This window comes from Pelophylax lessonae (assembly GCF_965119305.1).
Source record: "Pelophylax lessonae genome assembly, chromosome: 7".
Taxonomy (NCBI): Eukaryota; Metazoa; Chordata; class Amphibia; order Anura; family Ranidae; genus Pelophylax; species Pelophylax lessonae.
This window is the reverse complement of record NC_138774.1, coordinates 218,616,112-218,635,512: the sequence shown is the minus strand read 5'-3', so window position 1 is coordinate 218,635,512 and position 19,401 is coordinate 218,616,112. Positions and strand designations below refer to the sequence as shown.

Here is a 19,401-nt window from a genome sequence, read left to right as displayed (position 1 = left end):
CAGTACCCGCCAGCCAGCAGTACCAGCCAGCAGCACCCACAGCAGTACGCACCAGCCAGCAGCACCCACAGCAGTACGCACCAGCCAGCAGCACCCACAGCAGTACGCACCAGCCAGCAGTACCCACAGCAGAACCCTCCAACCAGCAGTACCCACTAACCAATAGTACCCACAGCAGTTCCCACCAACCAGCAGTACCCACCAGCCAGCAGTATCCACAGCAGTACCCACCAACCAGCAGTACCCACCAACCAGCAGAACCCACAGCAGTACCCACCAACCAGCAGTACCCACCAGCCAGCAGTACCCACCAGCCAGCAGTACCCACAGCAGTACGCACCAGCTAGCAGTACCCACCAGCTAGCAGTACCCACAGCAGTACCTACAGTACAGCAGTACGCACCCGCCAGCAGCACCCACCAGCCAGCAATAACCACCAGCTAGCAGTACCCACCAGCCAGCAGTACCCACAGCAGTACGAACCAGCCAGCAGTACGCACCAGCCAGCAGTACGCACCAGCCAGCAGTACGCACCAGCCAGCAGTACCCTTAGCAGTACGCACCAGCTAGCAGTACCCACAGCAGTACCAGCCAGCAATACCCAGGGGTACTCCATGACAGAGGATGGGGTAATCCTAGTCACAGCTTTATTTCAAATGGTTAAAAAAAAAAAATATATATATATATATATATATATATATATATATATATATTTTTATATATATTCGGGAGAGAATCGTGATCTTGATTCTAAGCAAAAAAATCATGATTCTCATTTTTGCCAGAATCATGCAGCTTTATTTTTCGGTTTAATGCGGCTTTGAGTGCCGGTTCACATTAGTGCGATCACAGAGATCGCATGTAATTTGGAGCGCACTGCTCCTAAAATTACATGCGATCTCTGTGCGGTGCAAATTCAGCCATACAGTTTGTATGGCTGAATTTGCACCGCAATCGCACTAAAAGACGCACAGGACGCTTTTTTTTGGTCCGCAGCAGAATCGGATCGCATGGTGGTTCACACTAGTGCGATCCGATTCTGTGCGAACTTACAGATCACACTGCGATATGCGATTTTATCTGGGGGTGTCGTTAACTTTTAATTGACACCCCAGCGTATCGCAGGGGTGCAGATGCGATGCGGGAACACGCTGTATATTCGCAGCGTTCCCGCATCGCAGAAATGTGAACCGGCACTGAGAAGGCTAATTCTATGAGAACACATGTCCAGATTTCAGCTATATTTAAACATCTTGTGGGCTGTTCCAGGTTACTTTGCACATTTTTACGATAACAAATTCTGCTTCTTCTTTCCTAAAATAGGATGGAAAAACGTACGCTTGCAACATTTCTTACAAATGATAAAAGTAACAAATGGACTCCATCACTATTCTTAGTACTAGAACAATCTACTGCTCCAACATCCCTGAATGTTGCCATGAAAAACATATTGTAGCTGTTCTACCTCCTACAGTCTATCTATAGTAAGGCTACGTTTCCACTAGTGCGACACAAAAAAACTTTGAAGCAACTCTGAGTGCAATTTTGATCTGACTTTACACTCTCTGACAAAAGTCGCATCAAAGTAGTGCAGGCACCTTTTCAAAGTCACTGCAACTTTAAGTCGCATATATTGGAACAGATGCCATTGAAATCAATGGGCTGTGACCTGTCATGCGACTTTGTGTCCAAAAGTAGCATGAAAAGTCACACTAGTGTAAACGAAGCCTAATATCTAATAATGTACATTCTGTATCTATTGTGTGTTGAAACTGTTGAGTAAGAGCTGATAATGGGGTCTGTGGTGAGATTAACCGCTTCCGGACCGCCCCGCGTACGTATACTACAACAGGGCGGCCCTTCAGTGCGAAATCACGTACCTGAACGTTATTTCTATTTCCGGGTCTGGGGAGCGCATGCGCGCCACCGGCGAACAGCTTCCGCTATGATTGGACACAGAGGGAGCCAATCAGTGGGTCCAGTGGACACGATGTTCGCCAGCACCCACCAATCGTTCCCAAGAGAGGCAGAGCGGCAGTCTGCCTATGTAAACGTGGCAGATCGCCGTTCTGTGAGAGGGGAAGATGGAGATCCTTGAACTCGGATCTCTGTCTTCCCCCTGTCAAAGCATCTCCCACACAGTTAGCAAGCACTCTCAGGGAACACATTTAACCCCCTAACCACTTAAGCTCCAGAGGATTTGGCTGCCCAAAGACCAGGCCCTATTTTGCGATTTGGCACTGCGTGACTTTAACGGACAATTACGTTGTGTGACGCTGTACCCAAATTAAATTGACGTCCTTTTTCCCCCACAAACAGAGCTTTCTTTTGGTGGTATTTGATCACCTGTGCGATTTTTACTTTTTGCGCTATAAACACAAAAAGAGCGACAAGTTTGAAACAATTATAATATTTTTCACTTTTTTTATGAAATTCCCCCCCAAAAAAATGTAAAAATCAAGATTTTTTAACATTTTAGGCCAATTTGTTTTCTGCTACATATGTTTGGTAAAAAAATTCAAATAAGCGTATTTTTATTGGTTTGCATAAAAGTTATTGCATTTACTAACTAAGGGAAAGATTTCTGTCATTTTTATTGTTTTTTTATTTAACGAGTAATGGCGGCGATCTGCGATTCTTTTTGCGGGACTGCGACATTGCGGTGGACAGATCGGACCCTTGACTGACATATTTGACACTTTTGGGGGTACCAGTGACATTACTACAGTAGTCAGTGCTATACATATGCACTGTTACTGCAAAATGACACTGGCAGGGAAGGGGTTAACTTTATTGGTGATCAAGGGGTTAAGTGTGTCCCTAGGGGTGTGATTCTAACTGTAAAGGGGTGTGGCTAGTGATGTAATCACAGAGAAACAGGATCCTACATAGCAGGATCGTATGATCTCTGCAGTTAGATCAGGGAGAATGACAGACGGCTTTGTTTACATCAGCCGTCTGCCTTTCTCCCTCTGCACTGGGAGATCACGAGTGACTGGCGGACATCGGGTCCACTGGTCCCACGCATGGACATGTTAGGGAACGAGCGGGGGCGGGAGCGCACCTCCAGCGGCACGTGCTCACCCCCTAGAGGTTCTCAGGCTAGCGACGTAGTACTACGTCACTTTGCCTGTACGGGGCTGACTGCCGCAGTAAATATACTGAGGGCGGTCGGCAAGTGGTTAATCATCCCTGATGTTATCCCCTTCCCTGCCAGTGTAATTTGAACAGTGACAGTGCTTTTTTTTTTAGCACTTGTCACTGTATTGGTGTCACTGGTCCCCAAAAAGTGCCACTTGCTGTCAGATTTGTCCGCCGCATAGTCACAGTCCCGCTAAAAATCGCTGATCACCACCATTACTAGTAAAAAAAATTTTTTTACAGTTACTGGGATTTTTTTTACCAAAAATATGTAGCACAATAAATATTGGCCTAAACTGATGAAGAAATTAGATTTGTTATACATTTTTCCTATTGGATGTGTTTTATAGCAGAAAGTAAAAAATATTGTTTTTTTTTCTCAAAATTGTGGCTCTTTTTTTGTTTATAGCGCAAAAAAAAAAAAAACACAGAGGTGATCAAATACCACCAAAAGAAGGCTCTATTTGTGGGAAAAAAGTGCATTAATTTTATTTGGGTGCAGCGTCGCACGACTGCGCAATTGTCTGTTAAAGTAACACAGTGCCGTATCGCAAGAAATGGCCTGGTCATGAAGGGGGGGGGGGGGTAAAACTTCTGGAGCTGAAGTGGTTGTTTTTTGTAAAAATAACAAACATGTTATACTTACCGGCTCTGTGTAATGGTTTTGCACAGAGCAGCCCCGATCCTCCTCTTCTGGGTTCCCCGCCGGGGCTTAAGGCCCCTCCTCTTCTGGGGTCCCCTGCCGGGGTTTCAGGCCCCTCCTCTTCAGATGGTGCCCCCACGGAAAGCTGCTTTCCATGAACACACTCGTGTGGGCTCACTCCTGAGTCCCGCTGCTCCGTCCATTAACACAGACACCGGGACTCGCCCCCCCCCCCCCCCCGCCTCCCGTGTCACAGCATTTGATTGACAGCAGCGGGAGCCAATTAAGGTGAAAAACCTTAAGGCCTTAGAACCACTTTAAAGTGACACTTAACTCTGGTTTAAAAATAAAATTCTATTTAAGTTTGCACTCAAAACTCAATAAAGTCCCTTCTATTGCTCTCAGCCTCTAAATCCTCAATTCCTTTTTTTCTGCTGTGAATGATGTCCTGCTAGAAGGTGACTACATTTATTTTCCATGGTCCCACTGTATGCAGGAACATAGCCAATCTCTCTTGCCCATTCCCAAGACGATTTATAGACATTGAGATGTGTAGTGTACATAGAGCAGTGCAAAAGACTGCATTTAATGCACACTGCTCGCTTTAAACAAACAGAAGTGAGAGGGAAAAGGAAAGGTCCGGGAGCTTCCAAAAATTACAGGCAGAAAAACACTTAAAAACAATTTCATGAAAAATTGATTATGGGGGTTATAAAGTAATACTTCACCCAAAAGGGAAAGTCCTGCTTCTCTGCATCCCCCCCTCTCCTATTTAATGATTGGCACTTTTTTTTGGGGGGGGGGGCAGGTACCTGAGCGGACATTCGGCTGCCCCCTTCTTCCTCACATCACAGGTCTCAGAAGACTGCAGGACCATTCACAAATCGCATTGCAGCTCACCCATGTGCAGTGAGAAACTGGCTGGGAGGCTGCATGGCTTGACTGCTGGTTTCTCTTACTTAGGATGTCGGCGTCTGGACCCTAAACCAATTGAAGAATCGGCCCGGGTGAGGACAACCATGGATCCCTGGACAGATAAGTGTCCTTATATTTAAAGTCAACAGCTACAGTATTTGTAGCTGCTGACTTTTAATTTTTTGTACCAAAAAGTTTGGTTTTCTTAGTTTGTATAGAATGCGGAGGACTTAAAACTCCTGTCAGGGTATTAGATAATATATTACTGAATAAAGTGCGGAGCTGCTGTGAATGCAAATCAATGTGGATAAATAATAAAATGGAAAATTAGTGCTAATTATCTCTCAACAACCTTCTCATTTCCATACTGTTTTGCACAATGAAGTCACTGGTTCCGCCCTTACGCGTTACGTCACAACCCACGTGACTTCTTCAGAGGATCTCCTCAGCAAGTGAAGGGGAATATAAATAATATAAATAGAAAAGCTGCGCTATATGTGAACCTGTAGGTATTGTGCAAAAACCGAATTAAATAAATGAATAACAAAAATAGTGCCTATATTGGATAAATGACAAATAAAGTGCCTGTATGTCACTTAGTGGGGCAACAAATAATATACATACAAAAGTGACCACTAGAAATCACAAAGGAATGTTAACAATATTATATATTCCATAAATAATCATGCCATAAATTAGTAAAGTAAAGTCCTAAGTAGAGTCCACAAGAAGGTGAAGTGATATAGATGTGAGACTACTCTGCTATCACCCCAGTGATCCAATGACAGTGACACACTTATCTCCTTACCAGAACACTGGTAAAAACAGCCTGTATAGATCTCCTCACAGCGCCTTTTAGATGTGCAATCCTTCCTCCAGCAAGTGACCAAGGATATAGCCAGGAGAGGGTAAACTAGTCCTGATGTCAATCAAGGTATACTCCAATAGTGCCATACAAAAGAAAGGGGCTCAATAGTGTAATAACGTCAGGCTTTATTAAAAGATATATAAAATTAAACTCACATGTAAACTTAAAGGAATCGCTCTGGATAGAAGCCGGCCGGCTCTCATGTAGCCTGTCCTCTGGGCAGCGCGGTGACGTCAGCACGCCGTACCCTACGCACTCGTCTCAACAGACTTCTGAAGTGAAGGGGAATGTCTACTACACCTTTTTTTTATCAATGTAGAGAAGAAATAGAACCTCAATCAGTCTTCTTTTTGTGGTCTGTGTAGAAATCCCCCCTCAGGACGGCCACCAATTGTTGAAATTTTGGCCTTGTAAGCGCCACAACCTGCTCAACAAAAGTCAATGTAAAAATCGACTGAGCTGAGTGGAAAATTAAAGGCCAAACAGGGGGAAATCAATCCACATATGGCTAACTTTAACTCCCTCAGAGAAAGAGGTTCACCATGGCCCTGGAAAGTTGACGTATTACGGAATTTTTTGCAAACTTTTATATTATGATTGCAAAATGACCCCGATAAAACTTTGAGGTCAACAAGCTCTTGAGTCCTGGCTCTTTCTTCTTGTAGGTCAGTAAAAGCAGACCTGAATGTGGTCAAAAATAGGTGGCGTCCCATCTGCTTACATCTGGCCAGCCATAGGGATACATTGCGGTTTGTTTTTGATCCATCAAACCCTGAGCTCATCTCCTGACCATTCTGCTCCTAGCAGTGATACAAAGTAGACGTACGGGGCAAGAAGAGGGAAGGGTATAGCTTGGTATTTTAGACAACAACTTGTAAGAAAACTAAGGAGCTGTTTTTCAGATCACAAACTGACAATGACACAAAGCCTGAGCTGCCGTGAATGATCCATCCGGGCCAGTCTGCACCCTCCCTAGGCTAGGCAGCAGTGCGCCCCTAGGCAGCTGCCTAGTTCGCCTAGCGGGAGCGCCGGCCCTGGACACAATGCAACAGAAGCAAGGAGGAGGAATGTGAAGGCTACAGTGAGAAGGCTACAGTTCAGTAGTTGGTGGTCTACTGGTCCTTACCAGTAAGTGACACAGAGTCCAGCCAATGGAGCATAAGGAGCAAAAAGATGCTCTCCTCTCAGGGTACCTGCTACCATTTCCCTCTGTGCTTGTCAAGATAAAAGTTACTAAAAAAAATGGATTCTAGCTTTTGCCCAATTCACTCTTGGCATTCTCTAGCTTCAGAACTGCTCTCACAATTGGCCTTATATTGAGTCATAAGGGGGCAACTATTGTCAACTGGCAAACATAAACGTACAGAGCAATATAAAAGAGGAGAGCACCATAGGATGTGCGCTAAGTCCAGTAAAAGATTTCTTATTTTGACAACAGGTCATGGGATATATCCATCGCTATTCAGGAACTCACAGCTCCCCCTCCACCAGGGCTTAGGTTGGGTTCACACTTTGTGCGGAGCGGCTCGTAGCGGGGGGCGGTGCATCCCGAATTTTGGCTGAATTCGGACCTGAAATGGACCAGAAGACGCACAGGACTAGGGTTGCTACCCCATCCCTTTAAACCTGAACACCAATGAATTACACAGGTTCTGAGGTTCTATGCAGATAAGGCACCAAATGAGTTTAACCGCTTAAAGACCAGCCGCCGCAGATATGCTGCGGCAGGTTGGCTCTCCTGCGCAAACAGCCTTACATGTGCGGCGGCTCGCGGTAGCGGGCCTCGGGCACGTGCACGCGCCGCGATCGCGCGCCCGCGGCACGATCACACACCCGCACTATAGCCCTGCAGCTAAGCAACGGGTCCGGTGCCCGTGATGGCCGCCGGGATCCCGGCGAACACTGCAGGAACTGACAGAAGGCAGTGTGCCGTTGTTAATACGGCACACCACTCATCTGTCACTGATTGAAACAGGGCTCCTGTGTTCCTGTTATCTCAGAACACAGGAGCCCTGTTTCCATCCACCAAGTCTGGCCCCCACACAGTTAGAATCACTCCCCTAGGTACACATTGAACCCTTTGATCGCCCCTGGTGTTAACCCCTTCCCTGCCAGTGTCATTATTACAGTAACAGTGCATATTTTTAGCACTGATTACTGTAGTAATGTCACTGGTCCCCCCAAAAGTGTCAAAAATGTCAGTTAGGGGTCCGATCTGTCCGCTGCAATGTCGCAGTCCTGCTAAAAAATCGCAGATCGATGCCAATACTAGTAAAAAAATAAAAAAAAACATGACATAAATCTTTCCCATAATTTATAGACGCGATAACTTTTGCGCAAACCGATCAAAATACACTTATTGGGATTTTTTTTTACCAAAAATATGGCCTAAAATAAGGAAAAAAATCAGATTTTTAATTTTTTTTATTAGGAATGTTATATATAGCAAAAAGTGAAAAATACTGTTTTTTTTTCCGTTTTGGATGGACTCCACTTGCTCGGCGGATGACAGGCCCGTCTCCACTCACTATGCTGAGACAGGCCTGGCAGAGTCCCGCTCTCCTCTATGGGGAGATCGGATGACAATTTTTCATCAGATTTTCATCTGATCCCATCCAATCCGACCAACTGGACAGATGGCAAACGTATCGCCATACGCCTGTTTTCAGCAGATCTTGTCGGATCGGTTGCCAGGCGGGTGTATCCGCCTCCCCATAGAGGTGAATGGGTGGCCTGATTGGGTCCGCCTGAAAAAAGGCAGGCAGACCCGATTGGCCCAATCGTGTGAAAGAGGCCTAAGGTCTATTACACATTGGACATTATAAAAACGAAATGAAAACCTAAATCACTGACAATAAAAATATAAGCGCAGGTATAAATGGCCGGCCATGGGGCAGGCATAAAACTCTCCAAGCTGCTATTGTAGACATGGAAAACATCTGTCTTTCATTTATTATAACCTTCTAAAAAATCCAGAGATCTTAACGAAAAAAATAAATCTTATCAGCGGTACACACATAATGACGGCTGAACCTCTGTCCACATGCTTTCGCTTAATAACGCAAATCTGAAATGCGGTTTTGCGTGGAGGAAGGCCGCGGTGTTGGTAAACTCTGCAGCGATCTCCATATAGATATAAGCTATATCCAAGTCTAACTGCAGAGAAGCAATCACAGCATCCCCCCCCCCCCCCAGATCTGAGATTGGGGGTACACACAGACACACAACACTTGCCTTCATGAGAAGCGTCAGAGGACCTCAAGGTCACCTCCTTCCTGTCCTGATGTCCCAGGATCCTAATAGATTCCCCACAGCTGCCTGTCAGGGAGTAAAGCAAGGAGCTCACCCTTGGCAGAGGGACGTCTGCAGCTTCTCTCCTCCACTACACCCACGCAACCAACAAGAAAGTTCAGAAACTTAACCCCGCTCTCCTTGTTTTCTGCAGCTCGCCCTCCGATATCATTGCAGGAACCCAAGCAATGGATCTCAGGGACATCCATCCATCCATCCAGAGGGCTGAACAGGATCAACAACTCCAAAGAGAGAACTTTCACTTGTCAAAGATTCAACAAGATTACATCTTTACAGAGCAATTGTAGGCAACGACCAAAACAATCCAATGAGCTACTAATGCTATCCAGCAAACAATGCTCAAATCTGAAATTCACTCAGTTCTCTCTAAGGGTCACCATACACATCACAATCTGACTGTACAATCTTCATACAATCAACTTTACATTTACCAATCAGACAGGCCCTTGCACTACACAGTTGTTGGTAGATCTAAATGAGATTCTACAATCAGATAATAACATATGTGATGAGTTAATCTGTTGTTTGGGGACACAGGCAGCAATAAAAAGCTGATAGCAAGTTTAACCACTTAAGCCCCGGAGGATTTGGCTGCTCACAGACCAGGCCCTATTTTGCGATTCGGCACTGCGTGACTTTACCGGACAATTGCACGGTCATATGACACTGTACCCAAACGAAATTGACGTATTTTTTTCCCCACAAACAGAGCACCTGTGCGATTTTTATTTTTTGCGCTATAACCACAAAAAGAGCGACAATTTTGAAAAAATAACAATATTTTTCACATTTTTTTATATGAAATTCTCAAAAAAAAAAGTAAAAATCAAAATTTTTTAACATTTTAGGCCAATTTGTATTCTGCTACATATTTTCAGTAAAAAAAAAATTGCAATAGGTGTATTTTGATTGGTTTGCGCAAAAAGTTATCGCATTTACTAAAGATTTATGTCATTTTTATTGTTTTTTTTTACTAGTAATGGCAGCTATCTGCCATTTTTTTTCTGGGACTGCGACATTGGGGTGGACAGATCGGACCCCTAACTGACATTTTAGGGGTACCAGTGACATTACTACAGTAATCAGTGCTAAAAAGTTGCACTGTTACTGTAAAAATGACACTGGCAGGGAAGAGGTTAACTGTACTGGTGATCAAGGGGTTAAGTGCGTCCCTAGGGGCGTGATTCTAACTGTCAGGGGGTGTGGCTTGTGAAGTAATCACAGAGACATGCGATCCTATATAGCAGGATCACATATCCTCTGTCATTACTTTAGGGAGAATGACAGACGGCTGTGTTTACATCAGCCGTCTGTCTTTCTCTCTTAGCTGCGGGAGATCGCAAGTGGCCGGCGGCCATCGGAGCCGCCAGTCACACGTGCTGGCTCCCCAGGCAACGAGCGGGGACAGGAGCGTGCTGCCTGCATCGCACGCTCGCCCCCTACAGTCTCCTGAGCGAGCGACGTCGGGCTACGTCGCTTTGCCCAGCAGCGGCAGAATGTACGGTGGGCGGGGCACAAGTGGTTAAACATTTCCATACACTGTACATAATGAGAAAAAAAGGCTTTACATATACTTTAATTTTTCATGGAGCTCATACACTATATTACCAAAAGTATTGGGACGCCTGCCTTTACACGCACATGAACTTTATTGGCATCCCAGTCTTATGGTGCCCATACACTAGATGAAAAATCGTTCCAAAATCTGTCATTTGGACACTTCATTAGTTCGGCCAGTTAATGGGCACAAATTGGTGACTGGTTGTGACGTTATCAACCTAAAAAAGAAGGACAAGCTTGGGAATTTTCTGTTGAATGAACGGTAAGTCCCCTTTCACACTTGCCGCTCCGTCGGCGGACTCCGTTTTTCTCGGCGGGGGATCTGCTCTGACTGTCCTTTGAGGCTGCATGGCCCCTGACTTTCTGTCTGGACAGTGCTGATTGGCCCTGTGCTGGTCACAGGCTCCCTTCCATAAAAATAAAACTCTCTAGCAGTACACACCAAACTGAGCATGTACAGAGTGCCCCCAAGGTTCTGTTCTATCAGCAGATAGATTGGGGATGGTAAAAGAAGGGGAGGATCAGAGAAGGCAGGATCACACAGCCTTTTTACACAATGCAGAGGGTTAACCCCTTAGGTTCCTCAGTGAGTATAACAAGCTTACTTTACTGCATATACAGACTAATTATACTGTTGTGGGTTTAGTAACACTTAAAAAGAAGGAAATATAGGAGTTGCCATTATTTTTAAAGGTACATGCACTTCGGCTGTCACCTGCATTCTTGCATTACTAATTAGTAAGTCAGTGACCTGGACCTGACATCTGACATGCACACATTTGATCCTGGTCAGTGATTCATCAGATAGTGAAGAAAAGATAAAGGGAAGCCTGAAACTTTAAAAATGAATCATCAGTGGGGACTCTTATCCATCTTTGTTTTGTCAGGTTCCTTGGTTGCCATTTTTATCATTGTATTTATTTTAGATTTTTAGATTAGTCACTAGAGGGAGCTTTGTATTTCACAGTCACCACCTGTCCTGCTGAGATAAGGTATCAGTCACACAGATATTGTACTGTTTTCACTGGGTCACATCAGACCCATAGACTTGTACTAACAGGGGGGAACCAAAATGCATTTTAAAGTAGGCAGTCTGTCTTTAAGGAAAGAAGTCTCCGTTAGCAGTCTACTGATTTTGACACTGATCAGCTTGGGGTCCATTCACACTTGTGTGACTTGTCATCCAAGTTTGGACATCAAAGTCGCATGGCAAGTCGTTCCCCATGTTTTGCATTGATAACCATTCATATATGTGCGACTTAACCCCTTCCCGCCGACGTAAAGCAAATTTGCGGCCTCGGCTTCAAGGGGTTGTACCGTTTTTTAGAGCCGTTCGGCTTTCTTGTAATAACAATCGATGCGGCTAATCAGCCGCTCAGCTGTTATTAAAAGCAGCAGGAGGAGGTGCCCCCCCTCCCGCCGCCTTCTGCAGCCCGACCAAGTCTCCCGCCCACACCAGGAGGCCCGAGCAACCAGCCGGCATGTCCGCCAACTGGCCGAAGACTCAAACAAAGCCAGATCCAGCTCTGATCAGGTCATGACATCACTTCTGGTTACTTAAAGCGGTAGTATACCAATTTTTGTGACTTTTACCTACAGGTAAGCCTATAACAAGGCTTACCTGTAGGTACAATTAATGTATCCTAAACCTGCACGGTTTAGGAGATATTTGCACTGCATGCAGCCGCTAACGATAGCGGCGCATTCGCTCTGAAGGTCCGGCGGTGACGTCATCGCGGCTCCGGCCACTCACAGCGCCGGAGCCGCCGAACTTGGAAGAGACGCCAAGGGATCATGTCAGCTCCCACAGCAATGTCTGGGGGTCCCTGTCGGGGCTTCGTTTTAAGGTAAGCTTTTCATAATGAGCTAGTATGCGATGCTTACTAGCTCATTATGCCTTTGTCTTGCAGGGTTTTTTTTTTTATGAGTACTGTATACTACTGCTTTAAGCCATAAAGGCGCCAGATTTAAAAAAAAAAAATGACAGTATTCAAAACAGCCAAACTTGGCGTTTTGAATGCTTTTAAGTGCAAAGGAGGGATTTGGGGTCTTTTAGACCACAGATCCCTCCATAAAGAGCACCTGTCACTGCCTATTCCTGTCACAAGGGATGTTTACACTCCTTGTGACAGCAATAAAAATGATAAAAAAAATTAAAGGGACAGTGTAAAAAAAAAAAAGAAGAATTTTTTTTTAAAGCGCCCCAGCCCTCCATGCTCGTGCGCAGAAGCGAATGCATACGTAAGTTGCGCCCACATATGTAAACGTTGTTTAAACCACACATGTGAGGTATCGCTGCGATCGTTAGAGTGGGAACAATAAGTCTAGCACAAGACCTCCTCTGTAAACCTAAACAGGTAACCAATAACATTTTTAAAATCGTCGCGTATGGAGATTTCGAAGTACTGTAGTTTGTCACCATTCCACGAGTGTGCGCAATTTTAAAGCATGACATGTTAGGTATCTATTTACTCGGCATAACATCATCTTTCACATTAAACAAAATAATTGGGCTAGCTTTACTGTTTTTTTTTTTAATCCATGAAAATGTATTTCTTCCAAAAAAATTACATTTGAAAGACCGCTGCGCAAATACTGTGTGGCATAAAATATTGCAACGATTGCCATTTTATTCTTTAGGGTCTCTGCTAAAATAATTTATATAATATTTCTAACAAAAGATACTGATTTTAACTTGTAAACAACAAATGTCAGAAAAAGGTTTAGGCATGAAGGGGTTAAAGTTGCAGCAACTTCAAAGTACTTCATGCACTACTTTGGTCCGACGTTTGCACAACTTTAAGGCCATAGACTTCAATGTTAACCCTCAAAAGTTGCGTGAAAGTCAAACCTGAATGGTATACGATGCAACAGTTGGTTGTCCGTTATGACTGGTCAAAGCCAAATTCAAGTCGCACCCATTCAAAGCTGCATCAAAGTTGCATCAAAGTCAGTGCAACTTTGGAATCGTACAAGTGAGAATGGAGCCTAAATGTTATAATAGAAAGCTGAAGAAGGATATTACAAGAGAGTTGTTTGGTGTATTCATTTTCAGCCTTTGCACCCTCTTCCCCACACAATCACTTTTGTTCCCTGAGAATAGCACATACGATGCCCGTCCCAATAAAACTACAATGTGCCATCACTATGGACAGGAGATTCACCTTTCTATCACCGCCTTGTGTACACAGTGAGACACATGGAATGGCATTGTGCCCGGGGCCCTCTGTGAATTCCTGCGCACCACTCAGGCATGTGGACAGATCAGATAATTTTCAGGGCCAGACTGGCAGCTCTGTCTGGAGTGGCAAGTTGGTTTTATGTTTGCAGTGATCTGCCATATTGTCCAAGCACCATTCCCACTCCTGATACCTCTCCCCGAACGGCAACATTTATTATTTATTATACTTACTTCGACGGAGGAGGTGACCAGACATTCCCGGTTTCTGGAGACAGTCCTCGGATTGAGGACACTGTCCCCAGACCAAGTCTGTCCCTGGTTTTGTCCCCAGTTTGTATTTGAATAGGGGCTCAGGCTATTTCAAAGACAGTCAGTGCAGAATTGAAAAAGAAAAATTCAGAATTACCCCCACTCCACCGCTCCTTCTAGCTTAGGGGGGGTGCAATTTTTCCATTATCCGTGCCCCTCTCTGATGATCATGTGCTGGTCGGAGCCACTATTTCTTAAATTTCGGGCGCATGCCCATTCCGCTCACGCTCACATGTTGTTCTGAGTTGGATCTAATCTCGGCCAGCCTGCCTGCCTATCTCCTTGCCTTCCCCGGTGGAGTGATCTTCCTCTGCTCAGCTCCGCTCCCCTCCCAGTAGTAGCCAGGGCCCAGAGAGTGAGACTTGATAGACTGTGAGACGGGCATCAGCCGTGATGAGCAGAGAGGTGCAGCTGACAGTGTCCCTCAGCAAGAACAGAGGAGAAGCAGATCCGATCGTGGGACTGCCAGTGCCTTCAAGGCTTCAACACAGGTGTGCTTCAGGGGTGTCTGTAAAAAGACTACATTGCACTGTCCCTGTCTCTCTGGCATCATGGATGGTATCATAACTTAGTAACTCAGTTCAATAACTCAGTGTCAAAACTGTCCGATTTGTCAGCTGCAATATCGCAGTCCTGCTATAAGTCCCTGGTTGCCACCATTACTAGTAAAAAAATAAATAAATATGTCCCCGGATTTAATTTGAAAAATTCTGGTTACCTTAACCTAAAGTCTATAGCTTTCTTATATTATACTATTTGCTCTGTCCTCGCTACACGTTGCCCTGTGTATAACTCAACATGCAGCTAAACCCTCCTATTCAGCAAAGACTGAGTGTAATCTTGAAGCTTTTCTAACAAAACAGGGTGGGGGTGAAACTATTGAGAAAAAACAAATACAGGTACATATAATTAGTATATGAAATATACAGAAATACCATGTACAAGCTAGGCTGTAGATGGCGATAAGTAATTCTCACCAGCGATGCTGCATTTAGGGGATGCAAGTTTTAGTCTATATGTGCTCTGATAGCTGATTACTTTTTTTTTCAGTCTCTAAGATGGAGTATGAGTTCCCAGGATTCCCCTGTTTCTCTTCCTCAGACTGAAGAATGATGGGAACTTTTGTTAAAGGTGAACAGTTTCTATATTCTGCAAAAACAGTACATTTACCACTGGCTCCATCTTGTGGTCAAATCTGATATTGCAGGCAAAACAACTTAATTAATATTCTGCTGGAGGCAGAACACTTTTTGTTTCATGAAGTGAACCTATGCTCATCTTTTACAGGGCAAAGCAATATATTCCCCATCAGATCCCCCCAAACCATGCAACAGCAGCACATTCACCGATCCTTTGCATTTTTGCCAAAGCGGAACGGAGCGTTCATATGCCAGGAGCAGGCGAAGCTTCCCTGTGTGTGCTAATGGTGGCCATACACATTTTGATTCTATTATTTTTTATTATACAGGATTTATATATCTGATCAATGTGTGACTCAATCAGAACAACTGAATCAGCAAAAAATGGAATAGCATAATTTTCCTTCCTTTTGATTAAAGCCCCGTACACACGTACTGATCGTCGGCCGAACGATCGGCCGTCTTTTGTCCAGGGCTGTCGGTGTCTGTTGAAAAGTGCAAAAGACTGCACAAGAATTTTGTCCGCCGACTACAGCCGACTGCAGAAGTGATGTCATGTAATGGTTAACTTTCCCTGTGTTTTTTCTTTTCTGAGCATGCCCAGTCTTGCAAATCTGCGGTCTATCGGCCGAAATCTGTACTGACTGGCGAACAATCGGCCGCTCTGGTGTCGGCATACAAAAATTTTAATGCTTGCATGACAGATTCTTTTCTGCCGAATGTGAGCTGTCGGCTGTCGGAGGCATCATACTAACAAGCCTACAATCGGCAGATCGGTCGTCGGCCGAAGCTTTTCGGTCGACGATCAGTACGTGTGTACGGGGCTTTAGACTCAACTTCTATCAGATTTAATCAAATGGAATTGATCGGCCAGGGTGGAATAATATGTTTTTTTTTGCATCAATTGGCAGCACTGAGATACTTTGTTAATGAATATTGTATATTGATCAGTGGAGGCAGAGATGGGATCAGATAGCTTACTATTGTAAATCATGATGTTATCCTAACTATGGATCAAAGCCCCCTTCCCCATGTGTGGCATATTGGTCAAACAGGTTGTCAACTATGGATTAATAATTAGTATTGGAAAAGACTAATCGGATAATATATCAATCGTTTGTCCAAGTGTGTATGGTCACTATAAGAGTGACTCAAGTCTTAGCTAATCTAGGATTAAGGTCCTTCCCATGTGATAGTGCTAGTGTATGGTGGTTGGCCAAGTTCTATCAGAAGGACTTAGTCACATGCTCCTGCGTACTTGGAAGTGTGGGGTATTTTCTTTGCGCCCCAAGTGGCTTGGGGACATAGAAAAGCTGAGTATATAAAGTTGCGGAAGAAAAGCTTTAAACCTAGTACACACGCAACGATTATCGGCCCACCGTTCGTCCGTCTTTTGTCCAGAGTGGTGTCTGTTGGTTGGAATGTGCCTAGACTGCACATGAATTTTCTCGCCCGACAAAATTCTACTTCAGAAGTGATGTCATGTGTTGGTTTGCTTTCTTTGTGTTCTTTCATCTCTGAGCATGCCCAGTCTTGCTCATCAGATTTTTCCCTGTCTAAATCTGTACTGACTGCATGAAAATCGTCCGTGTTTTGACGGCGGACAAAAATGTTGTAGCCTGCACACCAGATTTTTTTTGGCCGAAAAGTCAGAGTCGGTTGTCAGAAGCATCATACTAACAAGCCGAAAATCGGCAGATCGGTCGTCGGACGAAAATTCCCTACCGATTTTCGACGCGTGTGTACGAGGCTTTAAAGTGAACCCATTGCTGGTTTGCTTTAAAGACCACAATATGGAACCTACCAAGCTTACTTGTTTCTGAAGATGCTTGCCCTGGTGTTCTCATCATTATCTTGAATTACTTAGTGAGCAAATGATCCTGAATAAGAATGTAACATTAGATTTTCCGACACTTGATATGCACATGCTTGATCCAAGTCAGTGACTCACTAAGGAAAGATAATAATGGCAGAGTAGACTCTCTCCAGGATGGGCACAATATCTTCCCATTGGTCTCTTCGGCAGAATTCTGCCCCTCTAATGTTACCTTCAAGGACACCTGTACTGAGAGAACTATGGAGGCTACCATTGCTGACCTTCTAAAGTTGCTATTAGTCTGATTGTCTCCTGCTGCTGTAATCTGACAGATCAGGAAAGTCAGATTAAAGTCAGAACTTCTGATCTGCAAGCTTGGGTCAGTGACCACCAGTGATAAAGGGGGTATAATCACATGTGCAATATAGACCATTGGCCACCAGTGTTTAGGAGGGTTTAAATATATGTGCAATAAAGACAACTGGCCACCAGTGTTTAAAAGGGTATACATGTGCAATAAAGACAACTGGCCACCAGTGTTTAAAAGGGTATAAATACATTTGCAATATAGACTATTGGCCACCAATAATATTAGGGGTATACATATGTGTGCAATGTAGACCATTGACCACCGATGATAAAAAGGGGTACAAATGTGTGTGTAATATAGACCATTGGCCACCAGCGTTTAGGAGGGTATAAGTACATGTGCAATAAAGACAACTGGCCACCAGTGATACAGGGGGTATAAATGCATGTTCAATATAGACCATTGGCCACCTATGATTAAGAGGGTAAAGATACGTGTGCAATATAGACCTCTGGCCACCAGTGATAAAGGGGGTATTTATAGATGTACAATACAGACCACTGGCCTCCAGCGATAAAGGGGGTATTTATAGATGTACAATATAGACCACTGGCCACCAGAGATAAAGGGTTATTTATACCTGTGCAGTATAGACCACTGGCCACCAGTGATAAAGGGGGTGTAAATTACGTGTGCAATATAGACCACTGGCCATTAATGATAAGGGGGCGCAAATACACGTGCAATATAGACCACTGGCCATCAGGGATAAAGGGGGTGTAAATACCTGTGCAATATAGACCACTGGCCACCAGTGAATAAGGGGGCATTTATACATGTACAATACAGACCACTGGCCTCCAGCGATAAAGGGGGTATAAATATGTGTACAATATAGACTGCTTCCCACCAGAGATAAAGGGGGTATTTATACATGTACAATATATAGACCACTGGCCACCAGTGATAAAGGAGGTGTAAATATGTGTGCAATATAGACCACTGGCCACCAGTGATAAAGGGGGTATTTATATGTGCAATATAGAACGCTGGCCACCAGTGATAAAGGGGGTATTTATACATGTGCAATATTGACCACTGGCCATCAGTGATAAAGGGGGTATTTATATGTGTGCAATATAGAACGCTGGCCACCAGTGATAAAGGGGGTGTAAATAGGTGTGCAATATAGACTACTGGCCACCAATGATAAAGGGGGTGTAAATATGTGTGCAATATAGACCACTGGCCATCAGTGATAAAGGGGGTATTTATGTGTAAAATATAGAACGCTGGCCACCAGTGATAAAGGGGGTATTTATACATGTGCAATATAGACCGCTGGCCACCAGTGATAAAGGGGGTGTAAATAGGTGTGCAATATAGACCGCTGGCCACCAGTGATAAAAAAGGGGATGGTATTAGAGGTGGAAATGCTAGGAGCTGCAGAGATTTCACCATAAAGGGAAGAGGGGTGGCAAGTGGGGGAAAGACCCAAGTAAAAATGTTATCATGAGGCCTTGTAATTTGTAGTTATGCCATTAGTCTGAAATCAGCACAGGATGTACGCAGGCTCTTGATATGAACAGTATGTTGTAAAGGATAAAAGGTACTAAAATTCCATTCAGCAGTAAAATGCCCAGGATAAAATACTGAGACAGGATTTTCCTCTTGGAGGCATTCCAAATGCCCCGTTCCCTCTCCACTGCTTCCACCTGTTACTAAGCATCACTTCTCACACTCCAAATGTCCTGTCCTCTATCCCTCGACACCAGAAGCCATATACAGTACAATACATGCTCTACATTGTAACCATTCTTCTAGAGGAGAACAAGAATTATACATCAATTGAAGGACTGCTTAGACACTGGTGGTCTGAATGATTATTGCCGAGAGACTGTGTAAAGATGAGATTTCCCAGCAGAAATATCTGACTCTGCCCATCTATGGCCAACCTAAAAGGAAAGTTGTAGAGAGAAAAATGTAGGCTGCCATTGCTGACCTCTACTTTTGAAAATGCTGCAGTGCTGTTCCAATGGAGGTAATATATTTAGCCACTGGTCTGGCACAAGTAGGTAGACCCGGAGTTCTGATTTCACTTGCTGCAATGCTGCATTTAACTCAGTAAAGGTTCCCTTTAAGGTAGATATGTATTAAGGATCGACCGATTATCGGCAAAGCCGATATATCGAGGGCCGATATGCACT

The 19,401-nt window shown here is 44.3% G+C and overlaps 1 protein-coding gene across 5 annotated transcripts in view; it reads right to left on the bottom strand.

Annotated features, from left to right (window-relative positions):
* RALGDS (ral guanine nucleotide dissociation stimulator) overlaps positions 1–19,401 on the bottom strand; it is a 239,030-nt gene that overhangs the window by 109,896 nt on the left and 109,733 nt on the right. The window contains exon 1 of one of the 5 annotated variants that reach the window (XM_082262836.1): positions 8,802–8,892. The exons of the other annotated variants lie outside the window; for them this stretch is intronic. Within the exon in view, the coding sequence (XP_082118962.1) occupies positions 8,802–8,807 (6 nt within the window). The 5' untranslated portion in view covers positions 8,808–8,892. Of the gene's footprint in view, positions 1–8,801; positions 8,893–19,401 lie in introns of those variants that run through there. 5 annotated transcript variants of the gene reach the window in all.